The sequence below is a fragment of the Schistosoma haematobium genome, chromosome 2 (assembly GCF_000699445.3).
Source record: "Schistosoma haematobium chromosome 2, whole genome shotgun sequence".
Lineage (NCBI taxonomy): Eukaryota > Metazoa > Platyhelminthes > Trematoda > Strigeidida > Schistosomatidae > Schistosoma > Schistosoma haematobium.
The window spans coordinates 14448181-14469342 of record NC_067197.1 but is presented as its reverse complement, the minus strand read 5'-3'; the positions used below and the strand labels follow the sequence as shown (position 1 = coordinate 14469342).

Below are 21162 nucleotides of genomic sequence, written 5' to 3'. Positions count from 1 at the left end.
GTTTAGCCTTTGATAACTTTCTCAGCTGTGGGAAAGGCGCGATACCTGTCTGACTGTGAAGAAAGTATCCCATAGAGCAGTTTCCTCTGTATTGCTTTAGAATGGTAAACTTAACCTCCAATGATAGAAAGTATATATAGGCAATTAAAATTCCATCACGTGTCATCGATCCATTATTAAGATATAATAGAAACATCAAGTGAGTAGTGTTGGGATAAAGTGTAAGGTATAAAGTAAACATAATGAATTAAGTGATGAAGTTGTGAATGTTCGTTGACTGAGGCGATTGAAGCATGTATGCAGTACACGTGGACTGCAGTTGGTGTTGAACATGTGTATGCTGGCCATGATAATAGATTCGAAAAAGACTTTAAGCGATCAGAATAGTCCACAGTTAAACTCACTGAAGTCATTGATAATTACCATCAGCAGATCATTTGTTTGCAGTTTATGTAGTTTATGCTTGGAGATTATTAAGCGATATAGAATATTATTTGTTATATTGGTGTACATGTCCTCATTTATTTGTAATCTTTGAGACTTTGAGCTTTATTATAATTAATACATATTTTCCATTCTTTTATATCTAATTCCAATAATTATGAATAACAATTCTAATATTCAGTTTTCATTACCGTTAATAGCTTTCTTTTAACTATGTACATTTGAGGTGTGGAGACTTGAGTTCATGCATATAACGCTACGCCAGGTTCCTACCTAGTCGATAACTGACATTTGATACTAAAATTATAATAGAAGTTCTAAATATTTACAATCGGTTCATGATTTCACTATAAATGAATCATCGATATTTTCCTCTTTCAAACACCTTGAACTTCATTTTTATGATTAATGAAGAGAGTATGGGGAGACAGAATTAAATATTCGAACAAAAAAAAAAGGTAAACAAACAGAGTAATGATTTAATCAATCATAATTCACATTTGAACATAAATTCATCATAAGGATTTATCGATTTTTGTTTTGCTTTAAGGATACATACAATGAAAATAAGTGTAGGTTGAGTGAATAAATGAATGAACATATTATTTTTTCTTTTTACTTTGCTGTTGACCTTCAGTTTTTTTTTCGGTAAAAAACCTCCACAACATATTAGTTACCACACAAATTTCAAGTTTAATAAAACAAAAAATTTGGTGTATTTTATGAATTAATTAAAAAAAAATCTGTTCTATATGAGGATACAACTCATTAAATACAGTCGAATGAACAATTTAGTTCAATAGTCACTAGCAGTGATAGAAAAATGAGGGATTAATTAGAGACTAAGTTTACAAGAATTAAAAAAAGAGAGACCACTAATTAGGATACGCATTCGTTCAATTCTTTATGAGTCAGTCAGTCTCAACTTGGAACCTGGTATGTATGTACATCGGTTCAAATCGTCATACCTCATTAGCATCGATAGATGAGATTATCAGGTTAAATCCTAGAACGGGAAAGGTAGTAACATTATTAGTGATGATTGAAAAGATTAGTCATTGAAAATACGGTTTAAGAAAATATAAATTAGTGAAATAAAAACGAAAACAAGTCGTGAGAAATTTAGCTCAGAATTTAGAGGAAGATAAAATGAATGCACATGTGCCATTGCAAACAATTTCGAGTCATATCATTCAAAGTCTCTTACTATCAGTTATGATAATCACGTGGATCTCAACCACGTAGTCTACACAAATTAGCACAGCCCAATTCAGCTGTAAATGATTTCATGGACTAATGTCACGTTTTGGTTTGGCTGCCCCTATATTTTATCCAGCCTGCTCCTACACCACATAACATAGCCCGTCGAGGTGGGCAGTGGTTGGGCATACGTGACACATATCCCAAACAATGCAGTTGATGAAGATTTACTACCTCGTCAATCTATTTGCCATCCATACCTAGTTTCTTATCCCTAACTCAAACACTGACTACTCGGTAGCCCCAAAATATGCGAGCACTGTTTCGAAGATGCTTGTGATCGAATACTAGTAACCCATGAATATCCTCGATTTTAGTGGCCATGTTTCACTGCTGTACGGTAAGCTTGTCATTCATTTGACAGGCGGATGTCTCGCCTACGCCACAAGTGACGCAATTTCAAAGGGACAATCTATCTTCCTGAATCAGTGCCGAGATTTCGCCAGACACCAGGTCATCACGACTGACGACAAGTGAAGAGATTGATAAGTTCATCAAATATTTCACTCCCTACCAATAATAATTGAAGCCTCGACACGAGCCAATCATGAAGCAAGATTTTGAGTTTGGAGAGATGTAACCACATTCAAAACACGCTTGCATTGTTGCATAAGGTGATCAGAGGATTCTATGCTTCGACTAAGTCACTAAAAAGTAAGTACTAGAGTAAAACACGAAAACAGACGGGAGATAAATATGTTTGCTGCGAGAAGTTACAAATTATTTGCATAATACATATACACAGCCTTCAACCCTTCATTTGCATCTGCCAGTGTGCCTTGCCATCCGAACTGTCTTCTAGTCTGATCTTCAAGTATTCTGCCAACCATGTGCTCCCGATCCACTGGAACTCTTCACTCTGTTCAACAGTTGTTGCAACTTTGACACTGCATCCCGCTACACACTACTTACAAACATCGTTGCTAGTAGCGTCCACTACACTAGTATGCCCACTTAATGAAATTACTAAACCATTGAGTCCAGTAGTGATGGGTTTACTTTACACCAATAATGCTAATGACTTGTTTAATTAATAACTCCAATGAATACCGACAACGACCGGATATACGAAAGCCTATTGACCGACATAATTTTTGTATCTCTAATCATAGTACCTTGTATTCTTATGATTTTTAAAAGGTCACATTATATAACTGTTGTGGAAACCCAGAAAACTCTTCGAAAAAAGTCCAAAGGGGCCCTGAAAACGTGAGGAAACATTTTATCCAATCAGTATTGAACAGAAGTTTCTCAGAAACATTTAGAAGGTGAAGAGTAACGTGTCACCTTTTTGACTGGACAACTATCCTGCTAATATGTATAGAAGGGTTCCAGAAGCCTAAAGCCATCTGTAATGCTATAAATACCTTCGGTTTTCTGTACATAAACTAACCTTAGAATACAGCGATCTTTCCATATTTTGCTCTTTTTCTCTCATGTTCAAGTTGCCATGCAGATTTAGCCTGGGAGTTACTAGAAGAGCTTAGGAAACCGAATGAGCCGTTCAGTCAGAAAATTTAACAATAACATACATCGATTACAAGAAGACAACGCACCACAAAATAGATCATAAACTATGCACGACTAGGTCATTCATTTGTGATACAAAACTGAGTAACAAATATATAATTAACAAACGGCATGATCTATGAACAGTACAATACATATCACCCCTTAAATGAGTTCAATAAAAAATTACAAATAGGGTAATATCAAATGAAATCGTAAATTAAATATTCCAATAAATATACCTAATAACAGTAGGCATAATAATCCATTAAAGTTTAGTTTTTAAAGTTTCACCTTTTCTGCATTTATTCGCTTATCTAGCAGGTACCAATAAGTTGTATATGATAAAACATTAATGATCGTCACCAAGTAAAACACAAACGTGAACTTCGTGAGCCTATAGAGTTATACTCACCAATAACATATATGGTGTACTTCGATCTTAGGGATTGTCAAATATATAGTTGAGGATAGAAGAAACAATTTTGACCATTGAACAGTTGGTTTATTTGGTATTATGTATGCTAAATCCTGTAACCGACAACTAACTTTCTAGCCAGTTCTGATTTCTCCAACTACTACATGTTAACAAGAATACTAGAGAGAAGGCGCGAAATGTGAATAAATGATTAACTCCGAGTTTGGTTTATGTACAGGAAAACGTGGATATTTATAATATTACATCTGAACTTAGGTATCTGAAAATTTCTGGAATTTAACTAAATATAATGGCAGTATAGTTGAACACCCAATCAAAACCATGGCACGTGATTCTGTATTTTCTAGAAGTTTCTGTGGAAATTCTGTTCAACCATAATTGGATAAAATCTCTCTTGGTTTCTAGGGCTCTAGAGACTTGACGAGGGATATTTTTGATACTACTCTAACAGTGCATTGAAAAATTGTGAGGTGATATTAAAAGAGAAAACTCTCAGTGATAGACAGAACAATAACAATTATCGAAGTTAAATTTTAAAAAAAAAGAGTACACAATGCACGAAGGAAACGAAAAAGTCGAAAAATGAAAATTACGAAATAATATTGATATAATTCAAGATTTCGAGATGGTTTACGAATAAAAGTAAAAAATGATTTTGAGCTATTTCAGATAAGGTCGAAAAATCAGTCATAAGCAATGTCGAATCTAGCACATATGTGAATTGGTTTAAGTTGCCACAACTTGTTAGCGCAGTGAGATTACAATATCAGAACAAGGACTAGAGTAGTAGTATGAGTAGTAACCGTAATAGTGGTAGTAAGAAAATTAGGCCTAGGTAAACTGATTTGGGAAACACGGAATTTATGGAATAAAAGTATAAGGTGGTTTTAAAGTTGAAGATCGTGGATGCTCTCTGATAAGAAGTCCCACATGAAGTCGTAACAGCCATTCCCCGGATGCCCTGTTACGGCCGAGAGTGGGGAGAGTCAGCTCTCCCTCTCGAAATATTCTCACATGGCCAGATGCATACAAAAACTGACAGGGAAGTTCTACTCACTGCTTTCTCGTGGTGGTGTTGCTTACAAAGTTGAGAGGACGAAAATCGAATGTCCGGTGCTATAACCGGGTTGGTGAATATGGAGGATCTATCTAGAAGAGTTAGCTGGAAAACTCGAATTCTAAAACAATGGTGCACATGGGCTCCGGGATCCTAAGGAAACAAACAGCGTATGAAATTATTGTTGATGACCGGTTACCATGGGACCGCATCTCCTTACGTTGCTCCACCGCCTTGTGGACTAGACCTACAGGTCAGAGGCTTAGGGCGTGCTCCCCACCTGCTTCGGTTTGGGAACATGGACACTATCGCAGACCCCACATATACAGAATTACTTATTAAGCGCATATATATTTGGCGTCTTCTTGTACGAATGTTTATGTGTTTAAGTAAATAAATAATAATTACAAAACATCCATCCACTCCTTCCAGGTTTACAATGGTGGTCTCGCTAAGATCAGCTTGTGATTTCGACTGTGAATATATATATATATATATATATAATACTGTTAAGATATTATACTGGTAAAGTATAATTTTTTTCTCTGGAATTTTAGTTTATAGTCAACGAAAAATTAGATTTTTATGAAGTTCAAGTAAACGATGTTATGACCAATCCTCATGAATTAATCCAACTTTTTATCACCTATCCTTCAAAATAGCAACCAAATTCAAAGTGAGATTGTTGATTAGGAATAGATGACGATTGTTTAGAAATTCAACTGTTAGTTGAAAATAGACAAAAGATTATCTATTTTTTGACTAATTTATTCTTCGAATTCAACGGAATAGAAGAGCATAAAATAAAAGAGATGAAAAGTAATTCATTAGATTATCAGCTTGAAATACAATTAATTTAGTGGATATCACCATGTCGACAAAACGATCTTAACACATAAGTTAATCACTCTTATTTATTTATTTATTTGGACACATAAATATTGGTACAAGAGTGCGCCAAATATATATGCGCCACACAAAACAATGAGAATTTAGAGAGAAGGAAAAAAAAGGTAAGGAGGGTAAAAAATGAACAGTAAGGAAGAGATTGGTGTAAGGTAGTGTAATAATAATAGTGGTGATAATGGGGGAACGGAAAGGTACAATCAGAAGAAATCCTTCAGTTAAGGAAGATACAACCACTTTTTGTGAAGAAAGTAAAAGAAGGTTACAACAGGATTGCCACTGGCTTCTATTCTGAGCCATATCTGATAACGTCTCTAGCCACTGTGTTGCACCATCTCTCGGACTCCAACCAGGGAGTCGTGAAGGTCCAATATAAGCCAGCCCTTTGCAGCTTTCTTCCATACCACGATACCATGCCATACACTGACCACCTTTCCACTTTTCCCAACCAGTCCCAGAGTCGACAAATAATGCACGACGTGGAATGCTCTGGGACGACATTCGTAGAACATGTCCAAGCCACCGAAGTCGGTGTTTCAAGATGGTGACACCAATCGCATTATCGTCTCTGTGCCCGAACACACAATACCGAACCTCTGCATTACTACCATGGTGTTGCCACTGCATGTCAGCAATCCTTCGGAGGCAGTGATGATCGAACACAGAGAGTCGTCTAACGTCCTCAAATCGAAGAGGCCAGGTTTCACAAGCATAGAGCAGAACTTCTCTCACTGACGCGTTGTAGATCCGACCTTTTACAGCCAGAGTAACATCACGAAGGTGCCAAAGATGGCCCGGATTGGTATAAGCCACTCTGGCTGTCTATTTATGAAAAATATTCTTCTCGCTCCTAATCACTTTTATTCTTACTAAACCTTAAACACAGTAAAATTCAACAATCGTAAAAGAACCGATAATTAATGTGAATAATCTAAAGTAACTAAGGTACTTTTAAATATACGGAAATATATACATAAACATCAGTGACTACTTTCAAATTTGACCAATTATATTCAAGATTAATGCACGCATTCCATAATGACGAATATTAATTTTAGTAAATTTTTTTTTCTACAACGGACATTGATTGGTTAATGATATTTCACAAGGGATATATTATAAATATTTCCCATTTATTGATAAACTGATAGGATGAATTCAGGTCAATCGATATTTCAAAATATTTCAAAAAAAGTCGATAAAAATAAATAAATGAATCACCACATATTCATATATGAAATATGAACAAATAAATTGTACTAAAAAAAGGATTATATTGGAAAGGGAGTTGGATAGAGAAAGATAAAAAGGTAGGAAATATAAATAGAAATGAACTTACGATAAATTACATTGACTTGTGATAGTTCGAAAGATGAAATTCAATTTATTGATTTCATTTAGTATAGATTCATTTTGAAAATTATCACTTATCATTGAATTGCTATAGTAATGATGGATAATATTTACGAAATATTTAACATTTTGACATAAGTCAAATAAATACGAATGAATTGAAGATGGGTTTACTAAATCAGTATTATCATTAATAGAATTTTCAATCAAATATTCACAGATAAAATATAATAATGAAGTGAAGATTTTGGCTGAAAATAGAAAGTGTAATGTGATAAATGAATGTTAAAATTGATATTCATTAGTTGACAATGTTCATTGTCCAGTATTAGAAAATTGTATTTCATCGTTTTAGAGGTCCCCACTTAACCGAATGCATCAATATTCTAACAATATGATGGAAATAATACACGGTTCTTAATCACTAACTACGTTGTTCGTTCGAGCTCAGCATTAACACAAATAGCGTAAATTAAGGTTGAGCATTAGTAATCTGTACTTGATTACGGAATAACGTGAAATTCAGGGTTCTTTTGTGATCCAAAGCAAGATCTTTATTTTATCAAGAACCGATATAGACGAATTAACCTTTCGTTAACTGAACTTGCTTCCAATCAAAATCGGAGAGAAATATGTGATGACCTTTCGACTAGTGTATATAATCAATCAAATTAAACTTTGGAAGTATCGATCGATCAGAACACGCCATGACACTTGTTGAAGATTACTAATATTCATACTTACTTACTTACGCCTGTTACTCCCAATGGAGCATAGGCCGCTGACCAGCATTCTCCAACCCACTCTGTCCTGGGACTTCTTTTCTAGTTCCATCCAATTCTTGTTCATTTTCCTCATGTCTATCTCCATTTCTCGGCGTAATGTGTTCTTTGGTCTTCCTCTTTTCCTTTGACCTTCAGGATTCCATGTGAGGGCTTGTCTCGTGACGCAGTTGGGTGCTTTCCTCAATGTGTGTCCTATCCACTTCCAGCGCTTCTTCCTGATTTCTTCCTCCACTGGGATCTGGTTTGTTCTCTCCCACAGTACGTTGTTGCTAATAGTGTCCGGCCAATGGATCTGAAGTATTTTGCGTAGACAATTGTTAATAAATACCTGTATTTTCTGGATGATGGCTTTTGTAGTTCTCCAGGTCTCTGCCCCATACAGTAGAACTGTCTTGACATTTGTATTGAAAATCCTGACCTTTGTGTTGGTTGACAGTTGCTTTGAGTTCCAGATGTTCCTCAGTTGTAAATATGCTGCTCTTGCTTTGCCGATCCGCGCCTTCACATCTACATCAGATCCACCCTGTTCATCAATGATGCTGCCCAAATACGTAAAGGTTTTTACATCTTTTAAATCTTTTCCGTCAATTGTGATTGGATTGGTGCATTCTGTGTTGTATCGGAGAATCCTGCTTTTCCCTTTGTGTATATTGAGACCTATTGCTGCTGAGGCTGCTGCCACCAATAATAATAATAATAATAATAATAATAATAATAATAATAATAATAATAATATTCATACTGATATGTTATTATTGTATATTGTTGGACAGACAATGCATCAGTTAGCGTATTCAGATTGTGGGTTAGATCTATTTCCACTGAGAATCAAGAATGTTGTCCAAACAAAAGTAGTTGGTAGAATGAAGGATTTGTGACGTGAATGTCTATAAAATCAATGGTTGCACTGAGATTACCGAACTGCGATCCAGTTTGTAAACCTAATACTATGAAATAACCTATTATTCAGCTTTAATACCGAATAAACTCATTATCTGAGCATGCCTGTGTGTATGTGACTGTGAATAAATGAAGTTTAAAAACTTAGAATTCTACGCAAACTGAATATTGAACAATGAAAGCAATTGCAACTTTACTGCAGCATAAACACGACAGCTGCGTCTGGAGAGTTAGTTAAAAGACAGGAAATAGTGGAAATGATTTACTGCTTTGATGAGAGACAAATAAATAAATAACTAAATAAACCTCAACTTCCAACAACAAAATTTTGTTCTACAAAGAAAATGAGATTGTGCGAAACCAACCAGTCTGATAAAAAAATTTCAATGACCAAAAACAATAAACTTTTATTGTGGTTCACTGAAACAACTGTTGTAACATTGATATTAAACTAATTGATATCTTTAAAAAAACATAAGCCTGATGGAATATCTTAGATTGTTTACCCCAAGATAGATCAAAGAAACCAATACAGCTAGGATAGTGGGCAACACCGGCTATAGTAATGCAGAAAAACATCGCTAACAATATTTTTGATAAATAACTTAGGTATAATGATTTATGACTTTTCAATCAGTTTATCGGTAATGTACACTATGATTAGAACTTGACACAAATAAAGTGTAACTAGCGTATGCTCGTATGTAATCAATTAGTAATAGGCAATGAAAAACAGTTATTTGATAGAAAGAAGAAAAATTACCTTGCAACGATTAACACTGGTATGACTCGTTTTCAACCACACAAATGAAAATATTAACTTAAATAGCGAGTGTAATATACAACGCGATTATACTGTGTTCCCTACCTGAGATAATTGTTGACCAAGCCCACATCTCTAGCTTATAATGATACAGGACAGAAACGTGGGTATTGATATAATTTTTAATACGTGTCTTGGAGAATAAACCATTCAGAATACAAATATCTTGGGTTCTGATTCAACGAGGCACTCCCAGTTTGAGTGTCAAGATGATGATTATATTAAAAGACTTTTTTTAACTGATACCGGTCGATTTTCAGAGCAACGAACATATTTTCGAATGAAGACGTGTTACTTCAACGTGATTACTAACTCCCAGGACGTGATTGATTTTTGTAGGATGTAAGGCGATTTAGTTTGGTTAGACTAAGGCTTAGGGTTAAACCAATCACTACACTATTTTATTTCATCAAACTACCTTTTATCAACGCACCAGATTCAATATGTTTACCAACGGTCTAATAAGTTAAGATGTGCTCTGTGAATAAAACAACGAATACTGAGGAAAATAAATTTCAAGAGGGATGTTATAAAATGGAAATGAGTCTTAGCTGACTGCACAATAAGTGACCTACAAAATTGATTTTCTCTAATCGCTCGTGACATGTGGTCATTACTTATCTTGCGCCAAGATTTTCTGTATGAGCATGTTATTTTATTACATAAAAACCTATTCTTCTGTCTAGACATCAATCCATTCGACATGCTGTCACAGAAACACTCGTTGTTCGATTATATTGTATCATTATATTTCACTGATCAGTCGACATTATACACATTCATTTTAAAAACTTTATTTGCCTGTCTAATCGTTTGCCATAACGAGGTAACACTCAATGCCCACACAGTATAAAACAAGGACTGTTGAAAGGGGGGAATTTTCATATCTAATTTTGGAAACAATAAATTTAAATACATTAACATATTTTCATTTGAAAATAAATTTCGCGGAAAAATTAATCCTACCCCAATATTGAAGACTGACAAGGTTAACGTTTTCAGAATCCATTAACATATCATTATTATTACACTTTTCAAGAATAAATTTAATTGTTTTCTGCAGTAAACTTAAATTTTTACATGAACAATATTTGAGAATGTCCATTGTAAAGTTATTCGAAGTATTTAATGTAATTTGTTCCAGTTGACAATCTAATTTTTGAGTTTGTAAAAAAATGAACACAAAAAATGGTTAAAAAATTAAAGTAACCTATTAATATTATCAATAAATTAACTGATCTAAAATCTGCAGGTGGTATTTGTCACAGATTGAACTCAATTAGCATACTATCGAAACCGGAGAGCATTGGATAGCTGTTTTGTTCTAGTATGAAATTGTCCAAAGTCTAATCTCAATACATAGTGCCCGCAGTGTCGAGTCACCTAGACTGGTGGCCACATTGCAACATGATCGATAGCATTCGATCGGCACTAATAAGGACTAGACAAGCATGACATTGATCACCATCCAGTGATCAATCAATTGTGAAAGTCTAATCATCAGACAGCTGCGTCAAAACCCAATTCAACTTTATTCATTTTTTTTAGATATAACGCGACAGTTCTCTAGTGTTGTTGGTGATAACTGTTTCAATACTGACAAGGCCGAACTTCATTGGTCACGAATTGTTTTTGTGGTAATTAGTTACAAAAGAAGACAGTATTTGTGACGGACTGACATCAGCTGAAAAATTAATGGAAACTAATGCTGTCTGGTTCCTTACATGTAAAGTGCTAAAATTGTTGTTATGAAACAAGAGGATACGTTAGGTCAATTTGCATTCTCATTTGATATTACTGAACATCACTTTACTACTGAGCGGCATCATACGGTATGAATATCCTTCATTTAGGTGGTGTGAGAGGAGATAATTTCATTCTTTACATAGGTTCTATTAGTGTTAGGATGATCGGATCTAGTCAGAAGGAAAACCGAGACCTAGGTTTTGTGCTAGTTGGCACTTTTCAACAACGGGTGGCTATAACCTTCAGGAAACTGTTTCTCCCCGATGAGTTCAAAGCCACGTCACACACTTTCACCTTGTCAAAGTATTCATCGACCCGCGACAGACCTCATGTAAAACATATTTGAGACTAATTGATCACTGAGTACTGACCAATGTTAGGTCTTTATAGTTCTCTAGAGCTGAACGATCAAGTTGCAATTTACCCATTAGTTTGGGTGGCTCGACACTATATGAATAATACTGAGATGTTATGTTATTATTGCTATTATTAAAATTATTATTATTGGCTTCATTCAATATTATAACCATGATCAATTTGCGAACAATTCATTGTAAGGTTATTCAGTAAATCGTATAGAAAATATTCTTTAAAGCTTTAAAGTCACTTATTTGATTGAATGGGAATATTTCATATGCTAAGAGTTACAGATTTATACATACCTAGATATGCGCTATAAATATTGTTTGTGTGATGACCAATACTACTAATAGGTTACATAAATCGAGACAGCGTAGAGCGGGTCCATTTTTTGTATTGATTGTTTGGATCTTCCCATTGATATATAGGACTTCAATTGAATAGTCTCTTATTGGCAAATGTGCGTTCTGTGTGGATTGCCTCGATATCGCCCTAAGTTACAAGCATTATAAGCAGAGATGATGGTGGTTAGCAGTGGAATCCAAGACGCGCGTTTCGCCCAATGTGGGACTGGTCAGCTGGATGTGCCTGCATCCTAGAGTTGATGTTCACTCTGGGCATCGAAACCAGTACCGTTCGCTTCAAACGCCATCGCACTATCTACTTAGCTGCTGAGTCCAGATATTCACCAGCTTGTGAACGTCGACTCTCAGATGCAGGTACATACAGTTGACTAGTCCCAAATAAGACGAAACGCGCGTCCTGGATTTCACTGCTATCTACCATCCATCTCGGCTTGGAGTAGATCAGAGTTTAAGCCTACAACTTACGGTCGGTATATTGAATATCAGTGACAACACATCAAAATTAGACTTACCTTTGAGATAGTCGAAAAGAAATTGGTCCAATTTGCAAATAAATAGATCGCACGAATTATAAATAATCGGAATGAATGAAAGTAATTCATCTCTGTACAGAAAAGTAGAAAACAACAATGAAATGAAGAAATAAGGGTAAGGCAACATTAAAATGGCTGACCTAAAATACAATTGTAGAGAAATCCTAGTGGCTCAATACTTTCTGAATTATGTGTAATTCATTTTGTCTAGATAGACAATGAAAGTTTAACGATTAAATCATTCAGGTCAGAGAACACAGCACCTCTACAAATCGTGAAGTGACTAATAAACTTTGAAAGCTGTATTTACTTAATTGAGCAATATTACAATTTAGCTGGAGTTAGACATGTAAAGAATTGGATGCCGGCTTAATGGTCTAAAGGTGACAAGCTTGTCGCGAGACATGGGGGTGCTGAGTTCGACTTCAGGTGGGGTTATGGACGTGTACTGCCAGAGTCCGGTGCTAGGATGAAATGGCTGTATAATGTTTCTTGGTTTTAATGTTATTTAAACAAAACCACTCAGTAACGTAAAGTATAAACAAAATGTTGAATGACAGTTGAAAAAATGACTTGTTGAACATACCTTATAGATTTTAAAACTTCAGAATCTACCAACTTATTATTATTATTTGTTAAAGAAATTTTATCCAACCATTGAAACGTTGAGCAGATTGTATTGAAAATTGAGTCGACATAACTTGAGTACGATGATGAACTGTTATCGAATAAAATGGTTGAGTTTCCGTTAACAGATGACGATAAATCACTTCTACTCGTAAATTTTGTTAATGAATAAAATAAACGACAAAGGCATACTGAAAAATATATCCTTTTTTCATCGGACAACTTTGAGACAGAAGAATGTTTCAACAGATTAACTGAATTCACTGAACATTCTTGTAACTTGTTTATGATTAAATATATATTCATTTTCAAACTGTCTAGTGTTCCAAGTGTTTTCTTATCATAATTCAGAGCTAAATTAGGTTGCATAAAGGAGAAGATTGAAAAAACTGATATCAATATATTGTATACAATAGGTAAAGAGGCACAACCTTACTTATTTCTCTTACTAGTTTAAATGTTAGTTTCTTAAACATATTTGATGACTTACATCCCCTCACATCTTAAACTACATTCGCCAATTCGTCTCTCTTATTATGTGCTTGTTATTCGTTTGACTTGAGCTTTGGTTAAAATAAACTATTGTCACAACTTCGTTTTGACTTCTGAAAATTGTACACCGTTAGGACAATAAATATAAGAAGTATCAGAATAGTTCTAAATATATTTCCTGACAATATTCTTTGGATATAGAAGCTATGCATATTTTGAGGCTTTATAATGATGTTGATGGCGAAAAAAGTATTCCTTATGTCTAACACAGATAGCTAATGAATAACGCTGAAGTTCGATGTCACTTTTTAAACATGAATCATTGGTCTGTAGACGACAATGGAGTAGTTTGGATATGTATTGAGCAAATCAAGACTAATCACCGACTACACCAACACAATGCTGGCTAACATAAAAGTAGATCGGAAAAGAAAACGCTAAGGGCAAACAGATGAAGAATTAATATTAGTTCATGAAGTCACTGACTATTCTAAGCTGTGTCACGAAATGCAAAGTTTCTGGTACGGGGCCGCAAAATAATAGTAATAACTTTTGTTGGTCTCAAATACACCTATTACTTGCTTTACTCGAATTGTTGAACATTTCAATACCTTTCATTTATTGTTGAAATTTATCTTTTTTCTCTTGTTTTATTCGATAAAAATAGAAACTCCAATTAAGTTTTTCAGAGTTGTGTTGATGTGACTTACGCTGACTCAAAATAACGCACATTTTTGTGATTATTTAGCCCAAATTTATATTTTAAACTTGTAAAGTATGTTTGTAACTACGGTTGGTTAAGTGGAAACCGATAACACTGAAAACCGGTGTTATTTTACTTGTTGTCGTCGTCATCATTGTTGAATTATGATTAACTGTATTTACTGTTAAGTTAATTCGATTTCATTTATTCAAATGTGGATTATGACCTAGGATATTTGATTGGTAAATAATCAAGAAAATGACAAAAAAATATTCATGATTTAAGAAAACTGAGTTAGTCATTTATAATGAATACATATTTAACACGGATAATTATTTTCTAGTGAGAAGACGTGACCAGTGAAGTTCAATCGTGTTGAGTGTGAAGCAGTTACTCACCAAAGACAATGGAAGATGGTCGGGAAGTATCGTGGATAATCATTTTTAGGCTAGATGGCCAGACGTTCAAGTACACAACAAACCTAGTCCCCAAATTTAATGAAGGATTACTAAACACCTACCATATATCATAAAACCGTTAATTGATGACAATCTAGACTTAATTGTTCTTTAAAAAAGAAACTTAATCTAGTTTTCAACAGTATATCTGTCTATTTTTATGGGTTTTAGCTCACAAAAAAATTATCTAGTCAAACAACTAATAAAAGCAAGAAAGCACTAGGCATCTATTTCATATTAGTATGGAACACATTAGCATCTACAGCACCAATGAAGATCGGACATAAAAAAATCAGGATTGATGGGTTCGTTCCCTGGTGAAGTCATGGATATGTACTTCAGGAGGATCGTATACTAAGACAAAATAGCAATTCAATGAGCTCTGTTTCATAATGATTCCCTAATTAAATCAGGTTAGTGATGTAAAACTACAAATTCAACAATCTCCAGAAGCCTCATAATACTAACAAAAATTATGCTACTTTTAAGAATCCTATCCTTATTAGATATCTGTGCAAATGATTTGTGTAAATAGAAAGTTGTTTGTACAATTAATCAATGAAACAAAAGTTTAGGCTACAAAAAAAACGAAATGATGAATCAATGAAAAATTAACCTGCCATATTACCATTCATTAAATTTTCTTCAGTAATATTCTGGAAAATTTTATCCAATAAAGAAATACACGATTGCCAATTAACTAGCTATAAGTGAATACAAAAATATTGAGGATGAAAGAAGACATGAACAAAATTTGGATTCCTAACCACTAGAAATTTAATATGAGAAGGGGCTTGACGAATGGAAATTAAGTATCAGGATAAAAAATAAATTTTACGTATTAAAAGTGTTAAGACAATTTAACTATTAAAATTGAAGTAGATAAAGCATTGAATTGAAACTTGTGAGTGACTGGTTAAAATTATACAGACTACGTACAATTCGAAATTGGTTATCCTCACAAACCGAGATTATCGAACAAATGATTCTTGAATATTAGCAAAAACTGAAGAAGTATTTCATTGTGATAAATTTGGATTGGCAATAGTGAGGCAGTTTGTTCAAGATGAACATATACTAATAAAGACTGAACAATCGTAGTCTTGAACACCGACAACCAGAAAAAGATTAATCCTTACAAATAAATTATTTTATTCTAGTTTAATACTTTTTAGGAAAGCATAGTCAAGGTCATACATGGTAAAGAACTAAGAAAAGTTAACTTTCATGATGAATCAAGAGGTTTTAAAATCATTGATTGGTAATCTTGATTTCAATCAACTCTATTGTCAGAGAGTTGTTTAATGTTTAACTTCTAACTCGGTTGATTCAACAAGTCATAGCTTATCAATAGAACTTGTGAAAAACTAACTTGAAGGTTTTCGTTAGTAGTACAAGGATAATTGCTAATTAACAAAACAACCAATCTTCTGTAGTGAAAAAACCAAGATTGCAAATTAATTTAGTGTCTCACTTTTACTGACTGATTTCTCACATGTTTTATACACTTATAGTCGACTAGATTCTTGAAAGCACAATTACAAAACTGAAGATTTTATTTGGAAATAAGATATATGGGCGGAAATAAATACACACATAAACTCTTTTGATTATAGGAATGACATTATGACGAATGTCTACAAAAAACTTTGATTTAAGCACTGATTAGTTAAGAAGTGATATAAATCCCAGAAACAAAACTTTATACCACACACTTATGGATTAAGCTAATTGCAATAGAAGTTTACAATTTTTCAGTGGTTTGGAGGTCAGGCGTTCGCGCGTGAGGCAAAAGGTTTTGAGTTCAATTCCCTGTGGCTGGGTCGTAAATGAGTACTACTGAGTAGTCCCATACTAGAACGAAACAGATATCAAATGCTTCCTGATTTTAGATGATGGTCTACCTATTTCATGAAAATCTTGAGATCTTCACAAAACTCTTTACTAATAAAAATGATAACATTTAAGTGCCAGTGATATGCGATCCTCAAATAAAACTTATGAAGAAGGAAATTCACATCAATTTAGGGTGAATGTAAGGTCAGCTTTTAGTGATTTGTGAACTTTCAATGCATTTTTACTTTTATTTGTTTTCGATGACAATTATTCAGTTCATAAGTTGTAATCATTGTAACCAATATATAAACGAATAACTTAAATATATATTCAATTCTACGGGGTTCCTCATGAATAAAGCTTCTATTAAGAAGCCGAACTTCCCACTCAAATTGGCAAGGCAGGAGTGAAAAGAATAGAAGTGGTCGCGTTATTAGCTTAATGTACAAGGTATTTATGCTACGTGGTAGTTGGAGGCAATCGGGGATATTTTCTAAATCCAGATGTCGTACTGGTTAGCACTTATCATCAACATCGCGTGTCTCCAAATTCTTGAAGGATGTAGTACGCCAGAGGATATTTGAATTTATGCCAACTAATACTGTGGTGAACTATTTAAAGTGCGATTACCATGTGACTGGTGAAAACAACATAGTGACAAAGTTTTCAATCGTAACAAACTCAACCATCAATTCATACCAAACAAAGTGTACTGTGATGTTTAATCGTATCGTAAATTCAATAGATATCATTCAGTAATAAAACTAAGAACTGGACAATATAATAATGAGTTCTGTCTAGTGGATACTATTAGTGTAAATATTTGTGTATTTATTGCATTCCACAACGAATCATTGACAATACTTTGATATTTCGGTAAGAAAAAATATGTAATTTATTTCCACTGAATTTATATTGATTTTGTCACTGAAAATTTAAGAGATATACATATAGATACATGGTTGAATAAAATCATTAAAAAAAAACGAAAGCCGAATGGACTTTGGTACACATAATCTTGGATAACACTTAGTTCCCGGTAAAAAAATATCATTAAAACATCATTTGATTTCAAAAAAATTTGAACAATCTAGTTTGAAATTATCTTTGTTTGTTGGTTTTGAACAAAATGAGAAGTAGAAACAAGTTAATTTCGAAAAAAAAACGACTTTTATACGTATTATTCAATAGTAAAAGTATGAACAATATTTTTATAGAATATCATCTCTAAAGAGAATGACCAAGAAGAAATGGTGGTTAATACGATAACTTAATAAAATGCATTAAATTCAAATGGTGAGAAACATTAGACAGATTACATAGATATCATCAAGTCCCAGGATAAGCAAAATAAAAGAACACACTTTTTTTAAACATGATTATTTTAAAAGACTAAAATCATGTATTACAAAATTAGATTTTTTTGTTGTTGTGTACATATACAGATTTTGAGTTGACACTTACAATTTATTACCATAATGTAACCTACAGGCTGATAAACAGATTACGGGATTACTCAGATTTGGTTAAGGGTATTAAAATCTTTCTAGAAACGATAACTGCAATTACCTTTTATCTAATTTTGCGAATGAACTCACCGTTTTTCTGATTAGCTGTAGATGTTTTTAGTTCACCAAATTTCCGTGTGCTTAAAGGTCATTTTCTTGTTAGTACATATGCAAAGTGGTGTCATTTTGTCTCGTTCTGCTCGTTCAACTTCAAATGTAAAGTTCTTCAGAAATTAATTTTCCTTCTGTGTTAGCAGCTACCTGTTGGAGTGTTATGTGATAGTTCTTTTTATCGAGTTGAATAATAGAACCAGTCTTATTAGAGTAGCTCAGTCGTTCCCTATTCTGTATGGTAGACCTGTAATGAACCTGAAATATCAGAACTTAAAGCATACCAGTTACAGGTTTATGTACTCAGCTTTGAGACACACATTTTATGACAGAACTCATAATACTAACCAGGAATCCATATCAAATTAGACCGAGCTTTTCTTACCAACTCTGATTTTCGATGATGAATTAGGTAAGAGAATGAGTTGACAAACCGATTAACCTTCAAAGTTATGATTATAAGGAAACCACAGACATTAGCTGTGTATCCCATCATACTCCATATAAAGTATTTCTTTCCGAACAACCGCTGCTTATATTGCTTTACAGATTTATATGTTCAACAGAAATCAAATTAGATGAGTGAAAAAATCCCTTCATAAAATTCGGATGTCCCACATATTGGTTTATCCAGACTATCTTATTGTGAGGTGAGCGATAAACGAGATCAATAGTTGGAAGTGTTGGATGGAATGGCTCAAAATTATTTACAAAGGTATAGATAGATTCACAATTTAACTTCCTCTAGATCTTCAGTTGCGATATTCTTGCATACACTTACCTTTTCATTCTGGCTTTCCAAACTATCTTATTATTATTTAGTCTTTCTTCTTATGATTGCTAATACATTATTTCGACTCCTCTACTATTCATCTTATCGCGATAATATGGTATGAAGACTTAGCTTAGTGCAAATTTTTATGCCAGGCTCTACGTTGATTATGACTAATCGACTATCCTATTTGTTATTAAAACTAGTGATGAATAGCAAAATGTAGTTATTAAGTGATATGGTAAGTATTTTAGTTGGATAATGACTAGCAGTGGAATCCAGGAGGGGTGTTATGTCTCATCAGATGGATGTACCGTCGGCACAGAGTTGATGTTCACACACATGCAAAAATAGATTGATCAAATGCAGCCTATAACATCAACAGAGATGTTGAAGCAATCTATACAAATGAAGAAATTCGGAATAATAATATGAATAAAACCATTAAAAATCTCTTCATGAATTTCGTTCAACATTTCATATCGTTGTGTTGATGTGATAGTGTGGCAACTAATGTGCATATACGCCAATTTCCACGTGGCTCATGACTTATTGAACATCAAAAGAAACATATTACAAATGTGTATTTTATATTAAAGCGATAATATTTATCACTCAACTAAAAACTTACTTCATCAATAGTAAGTTTAGTTTCCTCGGCAATTCCAAGATGATCATTGGAATTGGTATAACAATTTGACAAAAGCGGAACACATAAATGTGGAATCGTGTAGTTGAATAAAATAGATAATAATAAAGAACTAGTCTGAGCTGATTTAAAACTTTCAGTAATATAATCAACAATAACACCATGAGGACTTATTATTGGTGGTTGACGTTGGTTAGGTGAAAGTCCGAAACTTCTCGTCAAGATTACTGTAAAGTCCTCCAACTGAGATTTATCATTGGTCTAAAATAACATTCAAGGAAGAAAAAAAAGGAAACAATAAATAGTCAGTGAGAATCAATATAACATCAGGTACATCGTCACAACACTGCCCCTCAAAATTCCTTCCTCTACCATATCAATAAAGAGAGGTGAAATTAACAAGATTCGAAACATAAGACTTTAAGTAATAGTATTGTTTAGGGTTGTGAAAAAGATAAACGTAGAGAATATGGTTGAAAAGTGCGAGTACTTAAGTTAACTAAATTGATAATTTACTAAGGGAACAAATGACCAAATTTAAAACGAAGAAATTTCACAAAAAGAGAACTGGCCAATTCAAATAAGGGGGTCGAAATAGATATAGGTATACTCAAGATATTAAGATGAGATAATGGATTTCAGCTTTACCACGGATTAGGCAGTAATAACCGATTGGCATCAGTTAGGGGGACCACTGAAAACTAGAGGGTATTGGACAGCTATTTTGTCTAAATAATGGAAATTCTTAGCAGTGATCACTTGCAAGTTAACTGAGAATAGGACGTAACAACCACATTTTTGCCGTGAACGCATTGTTTTTTCGCTAGATCACGGAGCTGGAATCCAGGTTTATTTATCCAGCTTCAAATAAAGTGACACACAGTGAAAATCATCAAATGGCGTTTGTTGGTAGTTGTTTTACTCTCGAAATAGTTGCACTATGATAGTCATGACCGATTAACTAGAACGTTGGTAATTCATCTAGAAGCTAGTCATTAAGTGAGTAAATGAATGACAATTTCAAATAGATATTTACAGAGATTAGTTTATACAGTTTTTGGCCTATTTAAGCCAAATCATATCATTTATTGGGACATTAGTTTGTACTTGACTAAAGAGTAGCTTTCAAATAGGATCTAAATTATTTCATTTTGTAAATCTTATAATTTTCTGCAATGTCCAAAATAATCAAGGGAACAAAATATATAAAGCAAACTAAATTTTAATCAAAACATGAACCCTGTCACTGGTATATTCATTGATTGTAAATAATTAGAATTGTGCACCTAACTGGTTGAAGAACTGTATGTATATATTCACATAAAAACTAGAAGTACGTCAATAAATTACTAACAAAAAGCATCTTTAAATAAGACAGATTTCAGTATTATTTTCAGAATATTTAGAAATTTAATAATTAGCATACCACCTACGTAGGTAACGATAATAAAATGAATTAGAATAATTGTTTAGGTTTCTATATAGCTAAAAATATTGTCGAGAAAGGAATGAATGATGATGAACAT

General features: G+C 33.6%; 1 protein-coding gene across 1 annotated transcript in view; it reads right to left on the bottom strand.

Annotated features, from left to right (window-relative positions):
• The window catches only part of MMS19 (mms19 nucleotide excision repair), a 54856-nt gene that overhangs the window by 12173 nt on the left and 21521 nt on the right, over nt 1–21162 (bottom strand). The window contains exons 9-14 of the mRNA XM_051219159.1: nt 19619–19897; nt 15389–15464; nt 13067–13460; nt 12460–12551; nt 10443–10628; nt 6955–7219 (exon numbers count right to left, since the gene is read on the bottom strand). Of these exons, the coding sequence (XP_051067571.1) occupies nt 6955–7219; nt 10443–10628; nt 12460–12551; nt 13067–13460; nt 15389–15464; nt 19619–19897 (1292 nt within the window). The remainder of the gene's footprint in view (nt 1–6954; nt 7220–10442; nt 10629–12459; nt 12552–13066; nt 13461–15388; nt 15465–19618; nt 19898–21162) is intronic.